Source organism: Diabrotica virgifera, chromosome 6 (genome assembly GCF_917563875.1).
Source record: "Diabrotica virgifera virgifera chromosome 6, PGI_DIABVI_V3a".
NCBI lineage: Eukaryota > Metazoa > Arthropoda > Insecta > Coleoptera > Chrysomelidae > Diabrotica > Diabrotica virgifera.
Window position 1 is genome coordinate 226506313 of NC_065448.1, and position 25919 is coordinate 226532231.

The 25919-nt window shown below is 32.6% G+C and overlaps 1 protein-coding gene across 4 annotated transcripts in view; it reads right to left on the reverse strand.

Moving 5' to 3' along the window:
- Positions 1 to 25919, reverse strand: part of LOC126886755 (A disintegrin and metalloproteinase with thrombospondin motifs 7) — a 285039-nt gene that overhangs the window by 114236 nt on the left and 144884 nt on the right. For all 4 annotated transcript variants that reach the window (XM_050653778.1, XM_050653777.1, XM_050653775.1 and 1 more), the window contains exons 4-5: positions 6696 to 6889; positions 857 to 1118 (exon numbers count right to left, since the gene is read on the reverse strand). In XM_050653778.1, the coding sequence (XP_050509735.1) occupies positions 857 to 1118; positions 6696 to 6889 (456 nt within the window). The remainder of the gene's footprint in view (positions 1 to 856; positions 1119 to 6695; positions 6890 to 25919) is intronic.

Consider the following 25919-nt stretch of genomic DNA (forward strand, 5'->3'; position numbering starts at 1 on the left):
TGTCGTTAAGGTCTCAGTTACTTGAGATTATTATATAATCTATACAAAAAAAAATGATTTGATCTATTTTGAAGTCTATAAATTGGAGAAAATCCTTAAAAAGCCCTAAAAAACCGGTTTATCGGGGTTTTGAAGGTGGCGTAAAAATTAAAAAATTGATTCAGGTTGTATCGATCTCATAAAATATGATTAACCAGGCAAAAAATTAGAATAAAACCCTTAAAAACCCCGAAAAAAACATTTTTTGGCGGTTTAAAGGTGTTTCACCCAATCTTTCAATTACCTAAAGGACTCTGATACTTCCCGCTATATATTAATCCAAAAATACCTTTATTTGATTCGTTTTAATGTCTATAAAATGGAAAAAATCCCCCGAACCTCAAAGAAAACCGTGAAACTTCCAAAGTTTTTCGTGTTTTTGAACATTTTCCTTACGGAAAAATCTAATAAAATCAGAAATATAGTTTTCAATAAAATACACAAAATAAAAACAATTGACTTGCAGTTATCTCTAAAAAATCGTTATACACTTTTTTCGAAAAACATGCATTTTTAGGTTATATATCTACACTCAACTTCTGGGTCTATAAAAAAATACAAGTGTTGTAAAAGACTCAACAACGCGAGTAGTTTTTTAAAATTTCTAAATTGATTGCAACCCACCGAAATAAAAAAAATAAAAACGGAAAAATGACGTTTTGGGGGAAGGGGGAGGAAGACAGCCTTATTTTTTAACTAGAGAGAACTTAAGAAAAAAAAATGAATTCTGGGAGTGCTTCACACATGGTAGAATATTATAGTACGTAGGGATCAAAATGGCCGCTGGGTTGGATGGTTAATGATCTTGTATATTTACCATATTCATTAGGGTTAAAATGTAGGTCTCGATATCCCCATCTTGATGGAAATCTACCATATTGGCGTCAGCAACGACTAAAGTCTCCACATAATGATTTAAACTTACAGACCTTTGATTCCTTCCAGCTTTTTTTCTATTTCTTCTGTATCTATATTTTCTCATGTTGGATCGTCGTACGTTTGATATTTTTACGACATTCCTGGCTTTGGGTTTCTTTCTCTGAACTTTGAGCTTTCCTTGTTGGTTTTGCCATTCTAAGCTGTAAAACAATAAAAATTATTGACAATGATGATTATTGATAATTTAGAAAAAAAATCATTAAATAATCACAAAATAACGTTCTCAACGTTTTCCTTAAATTTCTGAATTAAATAATTAAGAGGCTCTTGTAGTGGAAGCGATTCAGTTTCAAGAAAGCTCATTGTGCAGTGACCTGTTTTCTAAAATTGATTTGCATTTTGAAATCGCACCAATATTTGTTTCTTCAAAACTTAAAAGTAGGTAGTTCTTATATAGGGAGAAAATGTTCCGCATAAAAACAGGCAGCTTTTAACGTGTTCCCCATCTTGTGATTATAGTCTCCGGTGGCAAAGGAGTATTTGGTAATTTTTCTTTGTATATCTGAATCCTTAAAAGCGATTTTAAAAATATTTTCTTCACGTTGCTAATTAAACTATTATCTGCAGGAAATGAATTTCGAATTTCTTCCGCCACTCTGTTTAAACCATGCGCCAAACACGTCACATGAATTAAATTGGGATATAAAATTTGTAGTTGTTGGCCAGCTTTGACCATGTATGACGCAGCATCGAAAACCATAAGCAAGATTTTATTAGTTGGAACAAAGTCAGACGTATGTCTGCGACGATTCTTGTGACATCAACAAAAATTTCGCTAAAATTTGTTAAAAATATGCCAAAATATGTCAAACGGTCGAAAATATGTTCAAACCATTCAAATATGTTAAAAAACGAAAATATTCTAAATATGTAAAATTAAATTAGTGTCAAACGCCTTTAATTATCATAATTCGTCCACATCCTGAAGCGTTTGATTGTATCTTTGATGGTTATCGATATGCAAAAAAACATATAATCCGGTCTTTAGTAATAAGTAATATGGAAAAACTATAAGGGGATATGTTGAATTAGTTGTGTACATAACTTTCCCCAACGGCCGGAAACCAGAGTGGGGAGGAGGGTAGTTATAAGGGGTCAAAGTCGCGGTTTTTATTATTTTTTTTGTGACGCTCATGATCGAGATCGTGCACCAACATTTGGGAATAAATAGGTCATGACGTAACTAAGTAAAATCTTCAGAGGTGGCATGCTGCGTGGCCGACAAAGGGGTGGGGCAGGGGTGAATATAAAAATTATAAGGGATTTTTTGGGACTTAAAAATGAATATAAAAATTATTAAGGGATTGAGATAGTGAACCAAAAATTGGGAGTAAGTAGATCATCATGACGTAACTAAGCACAATATCCAGGGGCGGAAACCAGAGTTGGGGATGAGGGTAGTTTTAAGGGGTCAAAGTCGCAGTTTGTATTATTTTTTTTTGTGACGCAGCACAACATTTGTCTCCCACCCAGCGTTCCGGCCCTCGAGATTTTACTTAGTAATGTCATGATCTACTTATTCCCAAATTTTGGTGCACTATCTCGATCACGAACGGCAAAAAACCCCTTATATTTTTACACTAACTACAGTTAAAACTAGTAAACAAAATTGGACGGAACTCAACAGATGATGCGTGGGACTAGCAACCTCACCATCATTCCTCATGCTACTTGAAACACCGCAAGGTGCCCTTTGCTTCATTTGGAGATGTATGATTATGATGATCTCGATCACGAACGGCAAAAAACCCCTTATATTTTTATAGTCACCCCTGCCTACCACCCCTTTGTACCCCAAGGAGCGTTCCGCCCCTAGAGATTTTACTTAGTTACGTTATGACCTACTTACTCGAAAATTTTAGTCCACAATCTCAATCATAAGCGTCACAAAAAAATAATAAAAATCGCGACTTTTACCCATTATAACTACACTCGTCCCCCACTCTGGTTTCCGCCTCTAGGGATTTTACTTAGTTATGTCATGGTCTACTTATTTCCAAATTTTGGTGCACTATCTCAATCACGAACGTCGCAAAAAAACCCTCATATTTTGTATATTCACACCTGCCTTACCCCTTTGTCGGCCACGCAGCGCTTCACCCCTGGAGATTTTATGTAGTTACGTCATGACCTACTTATTCCTAAATTTTGGTGCAATATCTAGATCATGAGCGTCACAAAAAAAATAAAAACCGCGACTTTGTCCCCTTATAACCACCCTCGTCCCCCCACTCTTATTTCCGGCTCTGGGGATTTTACTTAGTTATGTCATTGTCTACTTATTTCAAAATTTTGGTGCACTATCTCAATAACGAACGTCGCAAAAAACCCCTTATATTTGGTATATTCACACCTGCCTTCCCCCTTTTCGGCCACGCATCGTTCCACCCCTGGACATTTTATGTAGTTACGTCATGGCCTACTTATTCCCAAATTTTGGTGCACTATCTCGATCATGAGCGTGACAAAAAAAATAATAAAGACCGCGACTTTGACCCCTTATAACTACCCTCGTCCCCCACTCTAGTTTCCGGCCGTTAGGGAAAGTCTATAGTTTTTCCATATTACTTATCACGCACAAAATCCGCTCCCAGCTCTTTGACTAAAAGTCTTTATCAACATTAATCGCACACATTGGTTAAAAACTTTTCTTCTCGGACATTTTGGTATATTGGTTTTATACCATGGATGATTTAATTTCTTCTGGTATCTCTGGTATCTGTAAGATATCTGAGCCATACTGGGAAGTATGTCTCAGATACAAAATACAAAACTATGCAAGTGAAAGAAAAATGGTGAAAAGAATAATGTGTAGACATAGAAGAATACCAGTAAAAACATAATAATTTTATCACTTACAAAAAATTAAAGAATTCCCACAGCAATAGAAAAACTTGTGCTGAATATTAACGAAAAATTAAAGAGATGGACAAAATATATTAATAAATTGTCCACAGACAACAGAACAGAACAGATGGACGTAGAAGTAGAAGATGAAGTAGATGAAGCAGAAAAAATTAAAATGGCAATCAAAAACAGCAAAAATGACAAAGCGGTAGGTCCAGACCAAATCCCATTAGAAAGCTTAAAATACATAAATAATGAAACGTTAAAGAATATAGTAGGTAACAATATACAAAACGGGATACATACCACAGGACATATATACATACAGTTACTCTCCAACTTTTGCGCATTCTCTAAAAATACAAAAATACAAACTATACAATAAATATGAATTTGTATTGTCGTTGTCGTGGACATTTAATTTTAATAAATCTTTTTCTCAAATTATATTTGAAAATAACACATTGTCGTATAAATAAAAATCTGGAAGGAGGAATAGATGGGGCACCTAATGAGCGGCCAGCGATATTAAATGCTCAAATTGATAATACAGGGAAATATAAGAGGGGGAAGGAGTATAGAAAGAAGGAGAGGATCATAGTTTAAAAAATTATGGGACTGGATTAAACGCAGTTCAATAGAACTATTTAGAGCAGCGGTAGATAAAGCAAAGATAGTGATGATGGTATCCAATGGGAGACGGCACTTAAAGAATGAGAAGAACCTAAACTAAATATGTGCGTTAACGTTAACGCTAACGGTAAAAAGTGTATAAAAGGAAGATTTTTAAAAATAAAAATCCACCAGGAAAAAGTTTTCAAGTAGTTGGCTGTATACCATATTTACGAAAAACAAGTAAAATCCATTATAAAGAGTATATTTATTAAAATTCCCTAAAAAGGGCTACATCACACGACTAGTTTTCGATCTGATAACAGATCATCATCAGTGCTGACAAGATGCTGACATGCTAACCACCAAAATACAAAAATATTCGGGTAAAACCCCTTTAAACTTGATCCGTCATGGAAACATAGATTATAAATGTGAAATTGAGCATGGATGCACAAAATATCTCATGTATTCTGCTCAGGGTACCATTTCAGCCCAAATCGAGTTGTTCACATGTTGAATAGAAACAAGTTTAAAGGATTTTTTACCCGAATATTTTTGTATTTTGGTGGTTAGAATGTCAGCATCATGTCAGCACTGATGATGATCTGTTATCAGATCGAAAACTAGTTCTGTGATGTAGCCCTTTTTAGGGAATTTTAATAAATATACCTTTTATAAAGAATTGTTTTTTCAAAAATACCCTTTTCTATACAATATAAAAAGAAATCAACAATAATAAACATATAGTATGGTATAGTTAGACCCAAACCCAGACATCCAAAGTGAAAGTTATCCTCCAACACCAAATTGTTCTAAATGGTCCACATAATGTTCAGAAAAAAGTCACACCATTTTGAGCGTCGGGTTTGAGGGGGGAGGAATCTGCAAATTCGTAGTTTTTTACGTTTTTCGTCAATATTTCTAAAACTAAGCGGTTTAGCATGAACAACCCTCTACACAGAATTGTTCTACATTAAATTTGAAATAAAAAAGGCACTATGCATAACCCTTTTAAAATGAACGGTTCCAAAGTTACGGAGGTAGTATAGTATAATTGGTCCAAAAAAATCCTAACCCAGACATCCAAAGTAAAAGTTTTCCTTCAACACCAAATTGTTCTATATGGTCCACATATTGTTCAGTAAAAAATTACACCATTTTGAGCGTCCGGTTTGGGGGGAGATGGGGGAAAAGTCAGTAAATTAGTAGTTTTCTTACGTTTTTCGTCAATATTTCTAAAACTATGATTTAGCATAAGGAATGTTCTATAGAAAAATGTTCTACATAAAATTTAAATCAAAAAAGGTTCCATACATAATTGTTATAAAATCAACGTTCCAGAGTTACGGAGGGTGAAAAGTGGAGGTTTTCGATACTTTTTATATTTACCGATTTCTCCCCCCTCTCCCCCCAAACCCGACGCTCAAAATGGTGTGACTTTTTTCTGAACATTATGTGGACCATATAGAACAATTTGGTGTTGGAGGATAACTTTCACTTTGGATGTCTGGGTTTTTGGTATAGTTATATCATAAATATTGCCCAAAATATATAAAAAGTATCGAAAACCTCCACTTTTCACCCTCCGTAACTCTGGAACCGTTTATTTTATAACAATTATGTATAGAACATTTTTTGTTTTAAATTTCATGTAGAATATTCTTGTATATAACATTGTTTACGCTAGAGCATAGTTTTAGAAATATTGATGAAACACGTAAAAAAACTACTAATTTACCGGCTTCTCTCCCATCTCCCTCCCAAACTGGACGCTCAAAATGGTGTAACTTTTTACTGAACAATATGTGGACCATATAGAACATTTTGGTGTTGAAGGAAAACTTTTACTTTGGATGTTTGGGTTAGGCCTTTTTTTGGACCACTTATACTATACTACCTCCGTAACTTTGGAACCATTCATTTTAGAAAGATTATCCACAGGGCCTTTTTTATTTCAAATTTAATGTAGAACAATTTTATATAGAAGGTTGTTCATGCTAAACCGCATAGTTTTAGAAATATTGGCGAAAAACTTAAAAAACTACGAATTTACCGATTTCTCCCCCCCTCTCCCCCCCCCCCAAACCCGACGCTCAAAATGGTGTGACTTTTTTCTGGACATTGTGTGGACCATATAGAACAATTTGGTGTTGAAGGATAACTTTCACTTTGGATGTCTGGGTTATGCCATCTTTTGGATCAACTATACTATACTAATATGGGAGTATGCGTTAAGTAGGATTAAAAGTACTTACAGTGTCCATCGCCTTGGCACCCTCGTACCGCAATTATTCTGCCTTCTCCTTTTCTTTTTTCGCCTCTTTGGGTACTTGTTTAGGGCTGCAGATCGTTTATAAATTAAATGTTTGTGTCCAGGTTGGACTATTTTTGAAGGATGGTGAGCAGGTTCGATGTAGTACTTTCCTTTGTTGGAGATAATAACACCCGTCTAGAAAAGAATAAGGTATATAGCTATACATTATACTCACAATCCAAACTTTACAAGACATTATACAAGGGAAAATATCAGTAAAACGCAGTCCAGGACGAAGAAAGACTTCATGGTTGAAGCGCTTGTGAGATTGGTATGGTGTTGATACAAGCATTCTATTTAGGGTGGCAGTGAATAAAATTAAAATAGCTATGATTGTAACCAATGTTCTGAAAGGACATGGTACATGAAGATTAAGAATAACGAAGGAAATAATGAATGGAAAATATAGGGCACATAATTATATCAACTCAGCAGTGAAGAGTACAGGGGAAAAACAAGGAATGTCACATTTTATACATATTGAGATATGCACCAATAAAGGTTTAATTAGATAAAAAAGATCAAGGCAGGTTTTGTTTATATTTGATTCAGAGTTGGACCACCATCTCCATATAGCTATTTCAGCATCCTTATGCCTCATCCGTGAAGCTCAGAAGTCGCAACTCTTTCGAAGGTTTAATTCTTATGATATCTAAAAACTACTTATGGACCAAGAGCTAGCAACGTCGGGAAAACAGTGATTTCAAGACACTTGGTTTTTTAATATATTATTCCCTATGCTTCCTTGAACACCTTACCGCCCATCTCGCTACTGAGACAGGTTGCGTTTATTACTGCGCAGCGCACCTGTATAGGTAAATATATCGAATTTAAAATTATTTTAAGACGAAAAATTTTTTTGTCATTACTTTTTAAACATTATTAGAAATATGAATTATAATTGCCAGGCATTTCTGTGGTTGCTAAATATGCGCCAGACGCTATTTTTTATAAATAATAATTGAAAAATTTAAGTCATTTTAGTACTATGTCTGAAATTTTAATATGATATTATTTACACATAAATAAATGCAAAATTAATTTGCCAGGCATTAATTCGGTTGCATTCATCAGCCAGATGGACTTAAAATCATAAAAATAATGTGTATTTTCAGCAAAACGATCGCTGCTTGGGTTAAGAAACTAGACAAACAAAAGATACGACAATTTCGGGGGTGAATGTTGTCCGCACATGTTATTAAGATGGTCAGTCACAGTCGCAATAAATTCACAGTTTGTTAACGATTCTTGTCGAGTTTCTATTTAGTGAAAAGTAATTGTGATACAATATAATGGCAAATAAAATACAATGTGTGTTTTGCAAGGAAAAAAACGAGAATATAATAACTTTTGTGGATGAAAAACTGTTAAAGTGTAAAAAAGTTTTGAGTGCGCGTGTGAAATACAATTTAAACTATAATAATGTACAGTTACCATTTAGCAACCACAGAAATGTCTGGCAATTATAATGCATGTTTCTAATAGTGTTTGAGAAGTAATGACAAAAAAATTTTTTGTCTTAAACTAATTTCAAATATATTTACCTGCATCTTTTGTTTGCCTTATTTCTTAACACAGCCAGCGTACGTTTTGATGAAAATATATATCATTTTAAACGATTTTAAATCCATCTGGCTGATTACTGCAACCGAGTTAATGTCTGGCAAATTAATTTTGCATTTATTTATGTGTTAATAATATAATATTAAAATTACAGACATACTAAAATGATTTACATTTTTCTATTATTATTTATAATAAATAGCGTCTGGCGCGCATTTAGCAACCACAGAAATGTCTGGCAATTATAATTCATGTTTCTAATAATGTTTGAGAAGTAATGACAAAAAAATTTTTTGTCTTAAACTAATTTCAAATATATTTACCTGAATCTTTTGTTTGTCTTATTTCTTAACACAGCCAGCGTACGTTTTGATGAAAATATATATCATTTTAAATGATTTTAAATCCATCTGGCTGATTACTGCAACCGAGTTAATGTCTGGCAAATTAATTTTGTATTTATTTATGTGTAAATAACATAATATTAAAATTTCAGACATACTAAAATTATTTAAATTTTTCAATTATTATTTATAAAAAATAGCGTCTGGCGCATATTTAGCAACCACAGAAATGCCTGGCAGTTATAATTTATATTTCTAATAATGTTTAAAAAGTAATGGCAAAAAAATTGTTCGTCTTAAAATAATTTTAAATTCGATATATTTACCTGCACAGGTGCGCTGCGCAGTAATGAACGCAACCTGTCTCAGTAGCCAGATGGCCGGTAAGGTGTTCTAGGATGCATAGGGAATATTATATTAAAGAATCAGCCGTCTTAAAATAGTTGCTCGAAAACGTTGCTAGCTCTTAGACCATTAGGAGAATCTTAGCAGAATTCTAGCAATTATTGGTCTATAATCTTAATATAATATAAATCTATAAAGTTATTAATTTAAGAATGCACCAAAAAACTGCTAACATTCCTTATTTTCGTCCAGTGGCGTGCGGACAATCCTGCTCCTTCGCCTGGATACAAATTCTTAAAAAATTTATATAGACTGATCTTTCTGGTTATTGTTCTGAATCGATAGTCTAGTCGATAGTACTCAGTTTTTGCTACCACATGGCGAGAAAAGCCAAAATTCATGAAAAAGTGACATTTCTTGTTTTTCCCCTGTACTCTTCAAGTTAAGCATTTACGGCGTTATATAGTATATTTTACGAACTTATAACTATTTTGCATTGGGGATGAAAGTTTTGATTTAACGGTCCGCTGTACTGAGAAAGTTAAAAGCAAATTCTCCCAATATTTGAAGCACTTCGAGGATAAGCAAAAATACGGTTTGAACCGATAATTTATTTTACATTCAATTAAACAAACATACAATTGAATGACTGGGAATAAGTATAAAATTTATTAATTCCTAGCTGAGCGCTGTCTACTGATAACAACATCTACTTACTATAACATCTATTCAAAAAAGGAGATAAAAACAGACAGAAAACTACAATATATAAACTTGTTAAATACTACTCTAAAACTTCCAACTAAAATTTTACAAGAACTAATGATAACTATCAGACGATAAGTTTAGCAGATGAGCAACAGAGATTTCGTACTGAAAGATGTGTACAGGTGCAATATTCGTCATAAATCAAATTACAGAGAAATCACTAGAGTGTAATAGACCAGCATTACTATGTCTGATGGACTTAAAGAAAGTATTCGACAGAGCAAGACTCACAGCTGTAATCCATATTCCGTATATATCATAACAACTATTGAAATCAACTACCACATCAACAAAATGGAAGTCAGAATAGATGGACAACTTACAGATCCCATAGACAATGGCAGCGGAATAACATAGGGGCACTTAGTGAGCCCTATTCACTTCAATTAAATCATGGATGAAATCATCAAAAGTGTCACTAAAGGAAGAGGATATAGAATGAGAAACAAATAAGTAAAAATACGCAAATATTGATAGCCCAAGGTGAAGATAGTCTGAAAGGACTAGATCGCAGATTTAACATAAGAGCAGAATAATTTAGTATGATAATATCTCATCTTAGAAAACGAAAAAAATAATCAGCAAAGAACTAATCAGATGTAAAGAAATCGATAGCGTCAGTGTTAAACCAGTAATGGAAATAAAATATTTTTGAATTACACTGTTTGGAGGCCCCTGTCGTCAAAATAGCTAGAGATAAATTACCAATCTGCAGAAGAAGTATCGGACAACCGCGCAAAAGGTGGAATGGCAACCTTCCATAGATGCATCAAAGTATCAATCCGCCAATGAACAAACAGAATTTCTTATAAAGAGAAAGAAGCAGAAGAAGAAGATATTTTTCGCTGTTTCATTAGGGTTCTTCACTGCTTAGTGCAGTAGAGGACATTTCAATACAGGGTGTTTCATTGGGAAAGTAACATACGTTAACTGTAGAAAGAGGACACTTAGGCGGTCTCAAAAATACCATACCTAATGTGTCTTACTCCATTAATAACAGAGATACTGGGTGTTTTATCTATTTTGCCATTTTCTTATTTGGTTCATAACTTTTTAACCACACCGTATATTTATTTTATATTTGGCATGCAAATATCCTTTACGGTGTACAATAAATTAATTTATTTACAAATGTAAAAAATCCAGGCCCGGATTAAAAAATATTAGAACAATTTTCCGACCCAAAAACAACACCCTGTACATTAAATTTTTTTAAAATGGATTTTTTAGTTGAAAAGAGGATGAAAAACTAAATTTAGTGGTATACTTTGGATTTTCGGCAAAATGATTTTTATGGTCAAATTTTGAATTTGAATTCTTAAATTATGTGAATTGCGAGAGCTCTAAGTAGAAAAAAAATTAAATATAACTTACAACTTGTTAACCGCACTGTATATTTATTTTATATTTAACACGCGAATATTCTTTTAGGTGTCCAATCAATTATATTATTTACAATTATAAAAAATCCAGGTCTGGATTAAAAAATATTGTAAAAACGTTCCGACCCCAAAAAACACCCTGTATATTAATTTTTTTTTAAAATGGATCTTTTAGTTGAAAAGAGGATGAAAAACTAAATTTAGTGGTATACGCTGAATTTTCGGCAAAATGATTTTTTTGGTCAAATTTTTAATTTGAATTCTGAAATTATGTATGTGAATTGCGAGAGCTCTAAGTAGAAAAAAAAATTAAATACAACTTACAACTTGTTAACCGCACTGCATATTTATTTTATATTTAACACGCGAATATTCTTTTAGGTGTCCAATTAATTATTTTATTTACAATTATAAAAATCCAGGTCTGGATTTAAAAATATTGTAAAAATGTTCCGACCCAAAAAACACCCAGTATATTAAATTTTTTTAAAATGGATTTTGCATTTGAAAAGAGTATGAAAAACTAAATTTAGTGGTATACTTTGAATTTTCGGCAAAATGATTTTTCTGATAAAATTTTGAATTTGAATTCTGAAATTATGTCAATTGCGAGAGCTCTAAGTAGAAAAAATTTAAATTGGACTTAATTTTAATTAATACCATTATTTAATCTAAATTGGTAAAATTTTAAAACATTTCAGTTTTTTTATTATCTGTGAAAGATTGTTTATATAAAATAATGAATAAATAATAAAGAGTCAATAAAGAATACATCACTTTAATCAACAAAGTATCTAAAAATTATTACAAAACAGAGAAAATGTGCAGCATAACTATTCAAAACTAAAGTACTTATTCAAAATTACTACCATCAAAAATTATTGTTATGTGTCAAAATGTTAATATTTTACCAATTTAGATTAAATAATGGTATTAATTAAAATTAAATCATATTTTATTTTTTTTACTTTGAGCTTCGCAATTCACATAATTTCAGAATTCAAATTCAAATTTTTACCAGAAAAATTATTTTGCCGAAAATTCAAAGTATACCATTAAATTTAGTTTTTCAGCCTCTATTCAAATGCAAAATCCATTTAAAAATAAAATAATATACAGGGTGTTTTTTGGGTCGGAACATTTATACAATATTTTTTAATCCGGACCTGGATTTTTTTTATTTGTAAATAAATTAATTGATTGGACTCCTAAAAAATATTCGTGTGTTAAATATAAAATGAATATACAGTGCGGTTGACAAGTTGTAAACTGTATTTCAATTTTTTTCTACTTAGAGCTCTCGAAATTCACATAATTTCAGAATTTAAATTCAAAATTTGATCAGAAAAATCATTTTGCCAAAAATTCAAAGTACATCACTAAATTTAGTTTTTCATTCTCTTTTCAACTGAAAAATCCATTTAAAAAAAATTAATGTACAGGGTGTTGTTTTTGGGTTGGAATATTTTTCCAATTTTTTTTAATCCGGACCTGGATTTCTTACAATTGTAAATAATTTGATTTATTGTACACCTTAAACGATATTTGCGTGCCAAATAGAAAATAAATATACAGTGTGGTTAAAAAGTTATGAACCAATTAAGAAAATGGCAAAATAGATAAAACACCCAGTATCTCTGTTATTAATGGAGTAAGACCCATTAAGTATGGTATTTTTGAGACCGCCTAGGTGTCCTCTTTCTGCAGTTAATGTATGTTATTTTCCCAATGAAACACCCTGTATAGTGCTCACAGCGGACAACCTATCAATTAATTCAGTTGGTGCATTGTATACGTCCAACAACAATATATGACGTCGAAACATGGATCAGAACAGAAACACAATGAACCTTATTTACTTTTGAAAAAAAGATATTAGGGAAGATATTGGGACACATGTGCGACAATGGTATATGGAGCATAAGGTTCAACAAAGAGTTATGGCTACTTCATAAGTAAAGCTCGGATTATAGGCAAAATGCCTTTTTTTGCCTATTTTGCCTATTAAAATTGTTTTTTGCACTTTTTGCCTTTTTTCGTAAATTCCGCCTATTTGTGCCTTTTTTAAAATTTCATGGTACTACCCATGATATTATTCTATTACTAAACCATTCTATAATAAAATTTTGGGTCAATAATAAAATATCAATGGTTTGTTTATATAACAGATTTCTAGGAAAATGTACCTGATCGAGACTTGAGGGTTAACTATTTGGAAATCCCTAAGCTTTATTTTTATTAGTTTATTATCAGTTGTACAGTCGGTTACTGTATCAGAGTTTAGTCACAAATTGCTATATCCTATAGGTCTGGATCCCGCGTATGAAAAAAAGTTGATTAATAGCAAGCTGAAAATTTGTTAATAGCTTAAGGGTGTCTAGTCGGACAAACTTTGATATATGGGAACACTGAAACAGGGGAAGTTTTAATTGTGGAATACGTTAAAAATTTGGAACGGTCAGACCACGAAAACGGCACATGTATTTTGTCCGACAGAACAGACTTAAACTCTCCGAACAGAGATTAAACTCTCATGCAAAAATCAGACTTGTATTTATCACCAAACGGGCGTTTTAATGAGTGGAACATGTAGAATATGTCAAATGACAGGAATTATGACAGGTGATAAATAGCAGTCTGATTTTTGCATGAGAGTTTAATCTCTGTTCGGAGAGTTTAAGTCTGTTCTGTCGGACAAAATAAATGTGCCGTTTTCGTGGTCTGGCCGTTCCAAATTTTTAACCTGTTCCACAATTAAAACTGCCTCTGTTCCAGTGTTCCCATATATCAAAGTTTATCCGACTAGACACCCTTAAGCTATTAACAAATTTTCAGCTTGCTATTAATCAACTTTTTTTTCATACGCGGGATTCAGACCTACTAGTTTAGTTTTGTTGCGTATACCGAAAAGCAAAGAACACGTTTTAAAACGTTTTAGACATTTGTGTGAAAAGATGACATCTAAATTAGGGCTATGGATCGCACCTTATTCGGAACTTTCTCTAGAAGGAGATCGAGCATTTTGTAAACCATGTGCAAATTGGTAAGTTTTATTTTTTCTCTTTTTTTCTCGTCCCACAACATAACTAAATTCTAAAGCGGTTTTAGAATTCTAATTATTATTTTTTTAAATTCTCAGATTTCAAGTAGAAAAAAGTACTTTATTGACCAGCATTGTGGAACCCCACTTCCTAAACGCAATTTGGAAAAATTAAATTCCTCTAAGTTAGCCCAAATATCTCTGCGGGATAGTTTAAGCAGTTAAAAAAAAGGAGAAAGACGCATTTAAATTTGATTTATGCCAGATGATGATTGCATCCAACATTCCTCTATATAAAGTTAATAACCCTAGTTTTAAATGCTTTCTCGAAAAATATCTTAATAAATCCTTACCGGACGAGAGTACATTGAGAAAACATACTGTGGAAAAATGTTATGTGGAATGTATTTCAAAAATTAAGCGGGAGTTAGAGGGCAATTTTTTGTATATTATCGTGGATGAAACGACAGATGTATGCGGCAGGTATATAGCTAATTTAATGATTGGAATTTTGAACGAAAACTTTGCGAGAAAACCTTATTTAGTTGCCGATAAAGAATTGGAAAAAACAAACAATTTAACAATAAGTCGATTTATACAAGATAGTTTAACAAACCTCTTTTTACCCAACCCTATACCAGTGAATAAAATAGTTTTAATGCTTTCAGATGCTGCGGCATATATGTTAAAATCTGCTGTTAATTTAAAGATTTTTTATCCTAATTTAATTCATTGCACTTGTGTAGCCCACGGGGTAAATAGAATTGCTGAAGAAATAAGAAATCTGTTTCCGTTGGTAAATAATTTTATAAATTTTATGAAAAAAGTTTTTGTAAAGGCTCCGGTGAGGGTGCAAATATATAAAAAAAGACTTCCCGGTGTCCCTTTGCCACCTAAACCAGTAATTACAAGGTGGGGAACCTGGCTCGAAGCAGTTTTTTTTTACTTTGAACACTGCAATGAAATAGAATTAGTTATGTCAGAATTTGATGATGATATTTCCGAAGCCATTCGAGAAGCAAAAAAAATATTAAAAAATCCCAAATTGAAACAGGAACTCGCTTATATCAAGGACAATTATAAATTAATAGTTACCACAATTACCTTATTAGAAAAACAAGAGATAAATTTATGTGAGTCAGTAAAATTAATAGATAATTTAAAGACGAGAATTAAATCGGCACCTGGAAGTAACAGTCAATTAATTTTAAAAAAAAATGAAATATGTTTTCGACAAGAATGAAGGTTTTTCGTTTTTATCTAATGTTGCTAAAGTTTTGAATGGGACATTTTCCGAGGAATTACAAATTATGCCAGATTTATTATCCGCTCTGAAATATGCTCCAATTACATCTGTCGATGTCGAACGTTCGTTTTCAATGTACAAATTAATTTTAAGTGATCGAAGACATAGTTTTAAGACCGAAAATATTGAAAAACATTTAGTTGTTTCTATTAATGATAAAATTTTAAGTGGTTATAAATAATATTGCCTATTTATAGGCAATTATGCCTATAATATTGCCCTAATATTTATTGCCTATATTTTGCCTAAATGTTAATATTCCTGCCTTTTTTAATAAAAATCTTTGCCTATATAGGCGCCTTTTTCTTCAATTTTTGTTGCCTATAAATCCGAGCTTTATTCATAAGAATGGATAATGACATAATCAGAAAGGTGTCCTCTTTCTGCAGTTAATGTATGTTACTTTCCCAATGAAACACCCTGTATAGTGCTCACAGCGGACAACCTATCAATTAATTCAGTTGGTGCATTGTATATGTCCAACAACAATATATGACGTCGAAACATGGATCAGAACAGAAAGACAATGAACCTTATTTACTTTTGAAAAAAAGATATTAGGGAAGATATTGGAACACATGTGCGACAATGGTATATGGAGAATAAGGTCCAACCAATATTACAAAGCACCTTCTGTAGCAATGGCCACTTCATAAGAATGGATAATGACAGAACATCTAGTAGAATGCTTAGCGAAACTATGGTGGTACCTCGACTTCGAGCCTCGACTAGTAGGAAGACCAAGGAAGAGGTGGACAGACGAAATAAGAACCAATGCTAAAGAGATATTGAGGGTGGATAACTGGTGGATAGTAGCCAGACAGAGAGAACATCGCACCCTCAGTAATATAAGGGCTCAACTCAAAATTTGTGTTTTTAAAACTCAAAAACTGTGATTTTAAACGATAAGGGCACAAAATGAAATTCTCTACCGGTTAGCATTGAAAGAGGGAGAAAAAAGAACATGAATGGTTCGGTAAATATATTTATGCCTCTCTCTCACTCTCCCTCGCCACCTCTGGTTTTTACTGCTACAACGGAGCAATCAGTAACATGTCTTTTTATGACGAAAGTCCTGGTGAGTATGCGTTTTAACATTTTGTATTATATAGAACAGTTTTTAGTTGAGCCGTTATATTATGCAAAATATAATACAGGGTGTCCCGAAAAGATTGGTCATAAATTATACCACACATTCTAGAGTCAAAAATAGTTCGATTGAACATAACTTACCTTAGTACAAATGTGCCCATAAAAAAGTTATAGCCCTTTGAAGTTAAAAAATGAAAATCGATTTTTTTCAATAGATCGAAAACCATTAGAGATTTTTTATTGAAAATGAATATGTATCATTCTTATGGCAGGATCATCTTAAAACAAAACTATAGTGAGATTTGTCCACCCCATAAAAATTTTATGGAGGTTTTGATCCCTTAAACCCCCCCAAACTTTTGTGTACGTTCCAATTAATTCATTATTGTGGTACCGTTAGTTAAACACAACGTTTTTAAAACTTTTTTGCCTCTTAGTATTTTTTCGATAAGCGAGTTTTTATCGAGATGCAGCTTCTTTTTTAATATATTTACATAAAATTTGTATGGGAGTTTTGTTCCTTTAAACCCCAAATGTTTGGGTACGTTCCAATTAAACTATTATTGTGGTACCATTAGTTAAACACAGTGTTTTTAAAACCTTTTTGTCTCTTAGTCTTTTTTTGATAAGTCACCTTTTATCGAGATGTGGCTTCTTTTTCAAAATATACCTAAAAATGTAAATTATAAATACATTTTCAGATTATTAACAGGTCCCTATAATCGTACTTAACCATATACAAATATGTGGTGGACCCGATAAATATTTAAAATATCTCGATAAACATTGGCTTTTCTCGAAAAAGTCATAAGAGGCAAAAATGTTTTAAAAATAGTGTGTTTCACTAATGGTGCCACAATAATAATTAAATTGGAACGTACACAAAAGTTTGGGGGTTTAAGGGAACAAAACTCCCATAAAATTTTTATGGGGTGAACAAATTTCACTATAATTTTGTTTTTAGATGTTCCTGCCGTAACAATGATACATGCCCATTTTCAACAAAAAATCTCTAATAGTTTTCGATATATTGAAAAAAATCGATTTTCATTTTGTAACTTCAAAGGGCTGTAACTTGTTTTATGAGCACATTTGTACTAAGGTAAGTTAGGTTCGATCGAACTATTTTTGACCCCAGAATGTGTGGTATAATTTATGACCAATCTTTTCGGGTATAATAAATCGCTATTTTGCATAACTAGTGACAGCGCATTAATCATTGTATAAGGGATCAAACTTAAACAGTTCCTTTTTTCTGTTGTTTTTTTGTACTATATGGGACTAACTTGAAAGGATTTTTTTCAATTACATGTAATTAGTGGAATTTATTTATACTAATATTTTTTCTCATTGCTATTTATAGTGCAATTATCAAATCACAAATCTGCCAAATTTCACATTTATAACTTAAATAATAAGCATGTTATTTGAAAAAATAGCTGTAATGTTGAAAATCAGAATTTTTAAACGCGATTTCCCAAAAATCTACTTTTTTGAATTGTGCCTCTATATTACTGAGGGTGCGACATGGAAACGTTTGCAACTCTGTAGTTTCGTAATGGTAGGAGAGCCCAAGCGGGGATTTTTGCAGTTACTTGAGCGCGTCAGATTATCATATGGGGAGAAACCTGGTACCCTACAGATGTACCTCTACCATATATTGGCTTTTAACACAGGAGAGTTCGTTAAGGGGGCCCGAAAAAAAAATCTCTCCTTAAAAATACTCGAAATTGTCAGATTAAGATAAGGTAAGTTAAGTACATGCAAAAGAGTGTATATTTCAAAAATCTGACGATTTGAGCGGGGCGTAAGGAAATGGGTGAGTCAAAATTTTCACAAAAAAAAAGCGAATATTTCGCGAAATGAACGTCAGATCGAAAAACTAAAAACTAAGTTTTCAATATTTTTTAAAAATCTATCGAATTATACCAAACGTGACTCCCCACGGAGAGGGGTGGGGGGTAAATTTAAAATTATAAATACAATTCCCGCGATATTTCGAAAAATAAACATCAGATCGAAAAACTGCAAAATACAATTTCTCAATATTTTTGAAGAATCTATCGAATGGTATCAAACACGACTCCCCAAGGAGGTGGGGCGGGTTGTTACTTTAAAATCTTAAATAGGAGCCCCAAATTTTTATTGCAGATTTGGATTCTTTACGTAAAAATAAGTAACTTTTATTCAAAACATTTTTTTGAATTATGGATAGATATAATCCGAAAAAACGATGTTGGAAATGGAAAATTAAATTAAAAAATGGAAAGTCCCCACAAAAATGGAAAATTTCACTTAACTTTTTTTGGTTTTAGGACCTAATAATCACAACCCAATAGGTCCCAACAGCGCTCGAGTGACTTCACATTTAGCATACTTTGCTTCCCTACTATAAAAATAATTAATAACAATTAACAATTATTTAATGCGATAAAAGTGAATTTGACGTTTAGTTTTTCTCATCTACTCTATTTTTTTCAAATTTACTGGAATTTTACGGCCCTAGCACAATAATTCCATTCTCCAGGTTTGCTAACACCGGTTATGAGACTGTATTTTCTAGCCAATTAACTGTTTGAACAGAATAATACTGTTACGATTTATAGAAAACGTATAGTATAATTTTCTTTTCATCAAAACAACGTAATTCAAAGAGCAGAAATGTATTTTTCCAAAGTCAGAAATCTTTTATGCTGGAGATAACAAGAATCCTCGAATTTTACATCTAGACAAATAAACTATTTTACATAGTCAATAATCCCATCGAGTTCCCCAGACTGAGAATTCTTTGAATCATAATTTCCATTCGTATCCATAAATTTACTTTGTCCTTTTCACCCATTCATTCCGTTGCCAATTGTTTCGTCTCTCCATTCTCATACACTACAAACACAATGGCTTTTGTTTGAGCACATTAACTGGAAACTTACTTTAAACGAAGCATTAGAAATATATATTCGCAGATGTTTGTCAAGCCGGAATCTTCCTGGCGTTGACATATCGTTGGTATAAAGAAGCTAAATTTTAAGTCAACATTCAAAAGGGCTGGGAATCGAGACTGGTAATTATACGGGATAGTTCTCCCTCTTTTAGCTTCTCTCGGATTAACTCTGTAGTTTTGTTTATGTTTCAATTTTGTCGGAGTAGGATATTTATTTGGAAGGTTAAATACTGTTTTGCGTTGATTTGTAAGAACATGTTCTTTAAATAGTTACTAGGTGGCACTATGAACATGATTTTTTCTGTTTGACATCAACATGAGAGTAAGACACTGAGTTGCTGTATCAACCATGCTATTCAACCCAGTTCTTGAGTCGGTTATCAAATAAACCAATGTAACCAAGTATATAATCACCAAGACTTTCAGCCAATGAGCCTTCCCTAATAACACCAAACATTCCATGTATGTTCCTAGAATGTACACATAGAATATTGAAAACATTCCTGGAATGCCTCAAAAGCACAAGAATGTCCCCTAAATGTCCCAGGAAAGTCCTCTGTCAGCATTTTAAACGTTCCTTGAATGTCTTGTTGGAACATTCCATGAATGTCTACGAATGTTCTTTGGACATTCACAGTATATATTTTATACATTCCCTGGATATAGTCGCTGATGTGACATAATACTTCCGATTTGTTTCCTCATGAGTTTTGTAAGAGAGAGTAAAACCTTTTTTACAGTCACCTCCTATTTTCATATGATATTTTTAGACACGTTCTGTAGTAAATTCAACTATCTATTTACTAAAAAAAAAGTCAAAATTTACATGTGAAAACAGGAGATGACCTGTTTTTTTCGTCTCCTACAAAATTAATGAAAAAGCAGATAGGAGGTATTGTCACATCACCGACGATATACCAGAAGTATATGTGGCCATACCAAATAATATATCCTTGATAAATATAAACATTTTTATTGCAGAAAATTTTGTCATATATTTTTTTCCATAATCATCACTACGATGATGATTCATTATATTGAATTCTACATTACAATTACAAGCTGGTCAGAACTGACCAATGAGCAATTTTAATTTAACCTAAATTATTACTGTTCCTTAAAACGAAGAGCTTACCCCATAGCGTCTCTTATCTAATCTAACAAGAACATGCACTATTCTAACATATACAGTCACACAAGCACTATGCTCTGCTTTTCACTATCACATATCGCTCAAACTAGTTCAAAAGGCTTTGTCCTCTTCAATCTTCTAGTTTGCCCAGTAGTATCGAGGAGCTGGATTTCCTCAATATTCTTGTAGGTACTTATGAAGTTGTTGTTCGTGACTTCCAACTTTACTCCAACTTTAAAAACAAATCCAGCTGTAAAATATTTATGTGCCTGAAGGCTCTTGTATGCTTTAATCTGCTGCTTAGAGTAGTAACTGTGATACTCCACCAGTTATGTATAAATATCTATAGTAATTTGGTGGAATGCACTTTACTGTAATATCCAATTCTGATTGAATTGTATAAATATGGATCTAAATCCCTAATTATTTTCAGCCTCAATAAATATCTAAAACAATAAAAGAAATAATGTTATTGTTTGCAAAATTCATCAATAATAATAAATATCAGGGAAAATAAACAGTAAATAAAAATTGTTTCCCCTACCTTTCTAGAACATCTGGAATTTCCAATAATAATTTCAATAATAAGTTTCCTTAAATAATCACTTTGCATTGTGGTAAAGTTTATAAAGTTCACAAAATACAGCAAACGAAATCCAAATGAACGAAATGAATCCAAAATAGACAAAATACGACGATAAACAATGAAAAATAGATATTACAAACATAACATAACCTCTATAACTTTTTGTATACCATGCCAACCAGAAGTCACGTGGTTTGGATTGCCTAATACATAGATACACGCGCGGCAAATTTGAAAAGGAACGCAAATTGAATAGTAAATGGCCTCTCTTAAAATATAGGACATTGGTAGTATGTTCATGGAATGTTTTGTGTTGTTAGAGTTTATCCTGCGATCCTAATGATCTCTACCCCTTGACCCCTGCACATTTTCTCATTGGAAGATCACTTACTACCAATCCAGATCCAGATTTTCGTCATATTTCAGCTAATCGTCCCTCGAAATTACAGCATATACAGCAGCTTTCTCAGCACAAATAGGAGCGCTAGAACAAGGAATTCATCTCCGACCTACAAAACCGTACCAAGTGGACTAATACCCATGGTGAAGTGGCGGAAAATACATTAGTGTTTATTAAAGTGGACAATTTGCCTCCATTAAGGTGGAAGTTAGGTCACGTGATTGAACTGATATGCGGTAGTTATGATGTAGCCATAGCTTTCAAGATAAAGACAGACAATGGCATCGTTACTCGTTTCTATACCAGTGTTGTTTCCTTTGTTGTTCACAACATTCAAAGGGGCTTGGAATCGAGACTGGCAATTATACCGGATAGTTCTCCCTCTTTTAGCTTCTCTCGGATTAACTCTGTAGTTTTGTTTATGTTTTAATTTTGTCGGAGCAGGATGTTTATTTGGAAGGTTAAATAGTATTTGGGGTTGATTTGTAAGAACATGTTCTTTAAATAGTTACCAGGTGGCACTATGGAATTGATTATTTTCTGTTTGACATCAACATGAGAGTAAGACAGGCAGGCGCTGTATCAACCATGCTATTCAACCCAGTTCTTGAGTCGTTTATCAGAAAAACCAATGTAACCGACCATATAAACACCAAGACAGTACAAGTTATTGCATATACAGACGAAGTAGCTATCACCCTAACAACACAAAACATTCCAGGAATGTACTATCAAAGTTCTATTAATGTTTGAATTTCCTGGACATTCAAAGAACATTCGGTGAAAATCTGATTAAATTATTGGTGGAATGTTACCACAAGACATTCTACGAACATAATACCAATGTCCTTTATTTTAAGTGAGGCCATTTACTATTCAATTTGCGTTCATTTTCAAATTTGCCGCGCGTGTTCTATGTAAGTAGGGTCGCGTGCCGCGTGGTCATCACATTGTATGATAACCTAAAAATTTATGATTGGGTACAAAATGGAAATTAGTGGCTTTTTTGCTGTTCTGTCTGTTAGTTTTGCTCTGGCTGGATCTCTTTTGTTTAAACAATTATGTAAGTATTATAAAATCAGTTTTCAATTTCCTTTATTCTTTATGAAACGACTTATTTATGCATAATATTACCTGTAAATAGTACCCATTTCTTTTGATTTTTATTAATTGTAAAGAATAGAAAAATTACCATTCATTTTAATTTTTTTTTCAGAATCAGCTGAAAGTGTTCTACAAAAAACCAGGAAGGAAACGTATAGCCTTGTGGCTATGAAAGGCAAAAGAAAGATATAAAAAGTGTATTGGCTAGTTGGAAGAAACTCCACATTGTCGATGCATAATAAGTTATTACTTTATAAACAAATATTAAGACCTGTATGGACTTATGGATGCCCACTATGGGGGTGTACTTATTAGACCAAGTAATATAAAAATTTTACAAAGATTCCAGAACAAAATACTGAGAAATATTGTAGATCCTCCTTGGTATGTGACAAAAAGTGATCTCCATAAGTACCTAGAAATGGAACCTGGATATAATCATCAAGAAGATGGCAGGAAGTCACGAGCAACAACTTCATAAGTACGAAAATATTGAGGAAATCCAGCTCCTCGATACTACTGGGCAAACTAGAAGATTGAAGAGGACAAAGTCTTTTGAACTAGTTTGAGTGATAGGTGATAGTGAAAAGCAGAGCATAGTGCTTGTGTACCTGTGTATGTTAGAATAGTGCACGATCTTGTTAAATTAGATAAGAGACGCTATGGGGTAAGCTTTTCATTTTAAGGAACAGTAGTAATTTAGGTTAAATTAAAATTGCTCATTGGTCAGTTATGACCAGTTTGTAATTGTAATGTACAATGATGATTATGGAAAAAATATATAACAAGATTTGTTATCAAGATATTTGATATACAGTATGTCCCTGTAAGTTGTATCCATATGGAAAACATTTTTGTTATTAAATTTACGAAAAAAAGTTATTACTCATAAAAAGCTCTGCATGGTCGAAAATCTAAGATTTAACAATCAAATATCAAATTTTTCGAATATTATACGAGGTATGTCAAAAAGTTTGAATTTCACTCAAGAGCAAAGTAGCTTTATTTTTCACAATATTGAAAATTGCTATTAGGAAAAGTTGTTTGGAATTAAAAACTATATTCCAGTATGCAATTACATCCTTCTAATTGAAATTTTTTTTTTGAAAAATTATGGATAACTAACATTATTTTCAGTTTTTTCAATTCTGATAACTCGTTTATTATTAATTTTACGAAAAAAAGTGATTCTTAATAAAAAGTTCTGGATGGTCTAAAACCTAAAATACAACCATCTTATATTAAATTTTATAAATTTTATACGAGGTAAGTATGTCAAAAAAGATCAATTTAGATCAAAAGTAAAATATCGCAAATTGTTATTATGAAAAGGTATTTAGAATTAAAAACTAACGTTTCAGTATGTAATTACATCCTTCTAACTGAAATATTCTAAACTATAAAGGTACTTTACTTTTGATCAAAATTTATCTTTTTTGACATACCTCGTATAAAATTGATATAATTTGATATAAGATGGTTGTATTTTAGGTTTTAGACCATCCAGAACTTTTTAAAAAGAATCACTTTTTGTCGTAAAATTAATAATAAAAGAGTTATCAGAATTGAAATAACTGAAAATAATGTTAGTTATCCATAATTTTTCAAAAAACAATTTTTTTCAATTAGAAGGATGAAATTGTATATTAGAATATATAGATCTGGATCCCGCGTATGAAAAAAAAGTTGATTAATAGCAAGCGGAAAATTTGTTAATAGCTTAAGGCTGTCTAGTCGGACAAACTTTGATATATGGGAACACTGGAACAGGAGAAGTTTTAATTGTGGAACAGGTTAAAAATTTGGAACGGTCAGACCACGAAAACGGCACATGTATTAATTTTGTCCGACAGAACAGACTTAAACTCTCCGAACAGACTTAAACTCTCATGCAAAAAATCAGACTGCTATTTATCACCAAATGGGCGTTTTAATGAGTGGAACATGTAGAATATGTCAAATACAGGAATTATGACAGGTGATAAATAGCAGTCTGATTTTTGCATGAGAGTTTAATCTCTGTTCGGAGAGTTTAAGTCTGTTCTGTCGGACAAAATAAATGCGCCGTTTTCGTGGCCTGACCGTTCCAAATTTTTAACCTGTTCCACAAACTGCCCCTGTCCCAGTGTTCCCATATATTAAAGTTGATCTGCCTAGACACCCTTAAGCTATTCAAAAATTTTCAGCTTGCTATTAATCAACTTTTTTTCATACGCGGGATCCAGACCTAATAGTTTTTAATTAAAAACAACTTTTCATAATAGTAATTTTCAATATTGTGAAAAATAAAGTGAAATTATTTGTTCAATATTGAGTGAAATTCAAACTTTTTGACATACCTCGTATAACATTCATAAAATTTGATATCTGATGGGTGAATCTTCGGTTTTGGACCATGCAGAACTTTTTATAAGGAATAACTTTTTTTCGTAAAATTAATAATAAAAAAGTTTTCTCAGGGACATACTGTATAACAAGAAAATTTTTATATTTATCAAGGATGTATTACTTGGTATGGCCACATATACTTCTGCTATATACTTCTGCATTTAAGGAATGTTTAAAATGCTGACACAGGACTTTCCTGGGACATTTAGGCGACGTTCTTGTGCTTTTGAGGACATTCCAGGAATGTTTGCAATGTCCTGTGTGTACATTCTAGGAACATACATGGAATATTTGGTGTTATTAGGGCATTAGTAGGAACAGGCCACGACTAATGAAAGCGTTCAAGAAATTGATCCTTATGCACGAAAAAAGGGGCTTAAAAATAAACGAAGCAAAAACGAAGTACATGACCGTCAAAAGAACACCTGCTAATGAAAATTATATCACAATAGACTATACTATTGAAAACTATACTATTGAACGTGTGGTTACATTCACATATCTGGGCACATGAATCAATCAGAAGAATTCCGTACGTAGCGAAACTAACGCACGTATTTCCAGCGGGAATCGTTCATACTATGTTAACAAAAGATTGATGACATCGAAAATATTGGACAAAAGAACCAAAATGACTATCTACAGATCATTAAATAGACTCGTAGTAACCTATAGTTGTAAAACCTGGGTAAGGACGAAAAGGGATGAAGCCCAACTCAGGATATTCGAGAGAGAAATACTAAGAAAAGTATATGGCCCGGTGCAAGAGGAAGA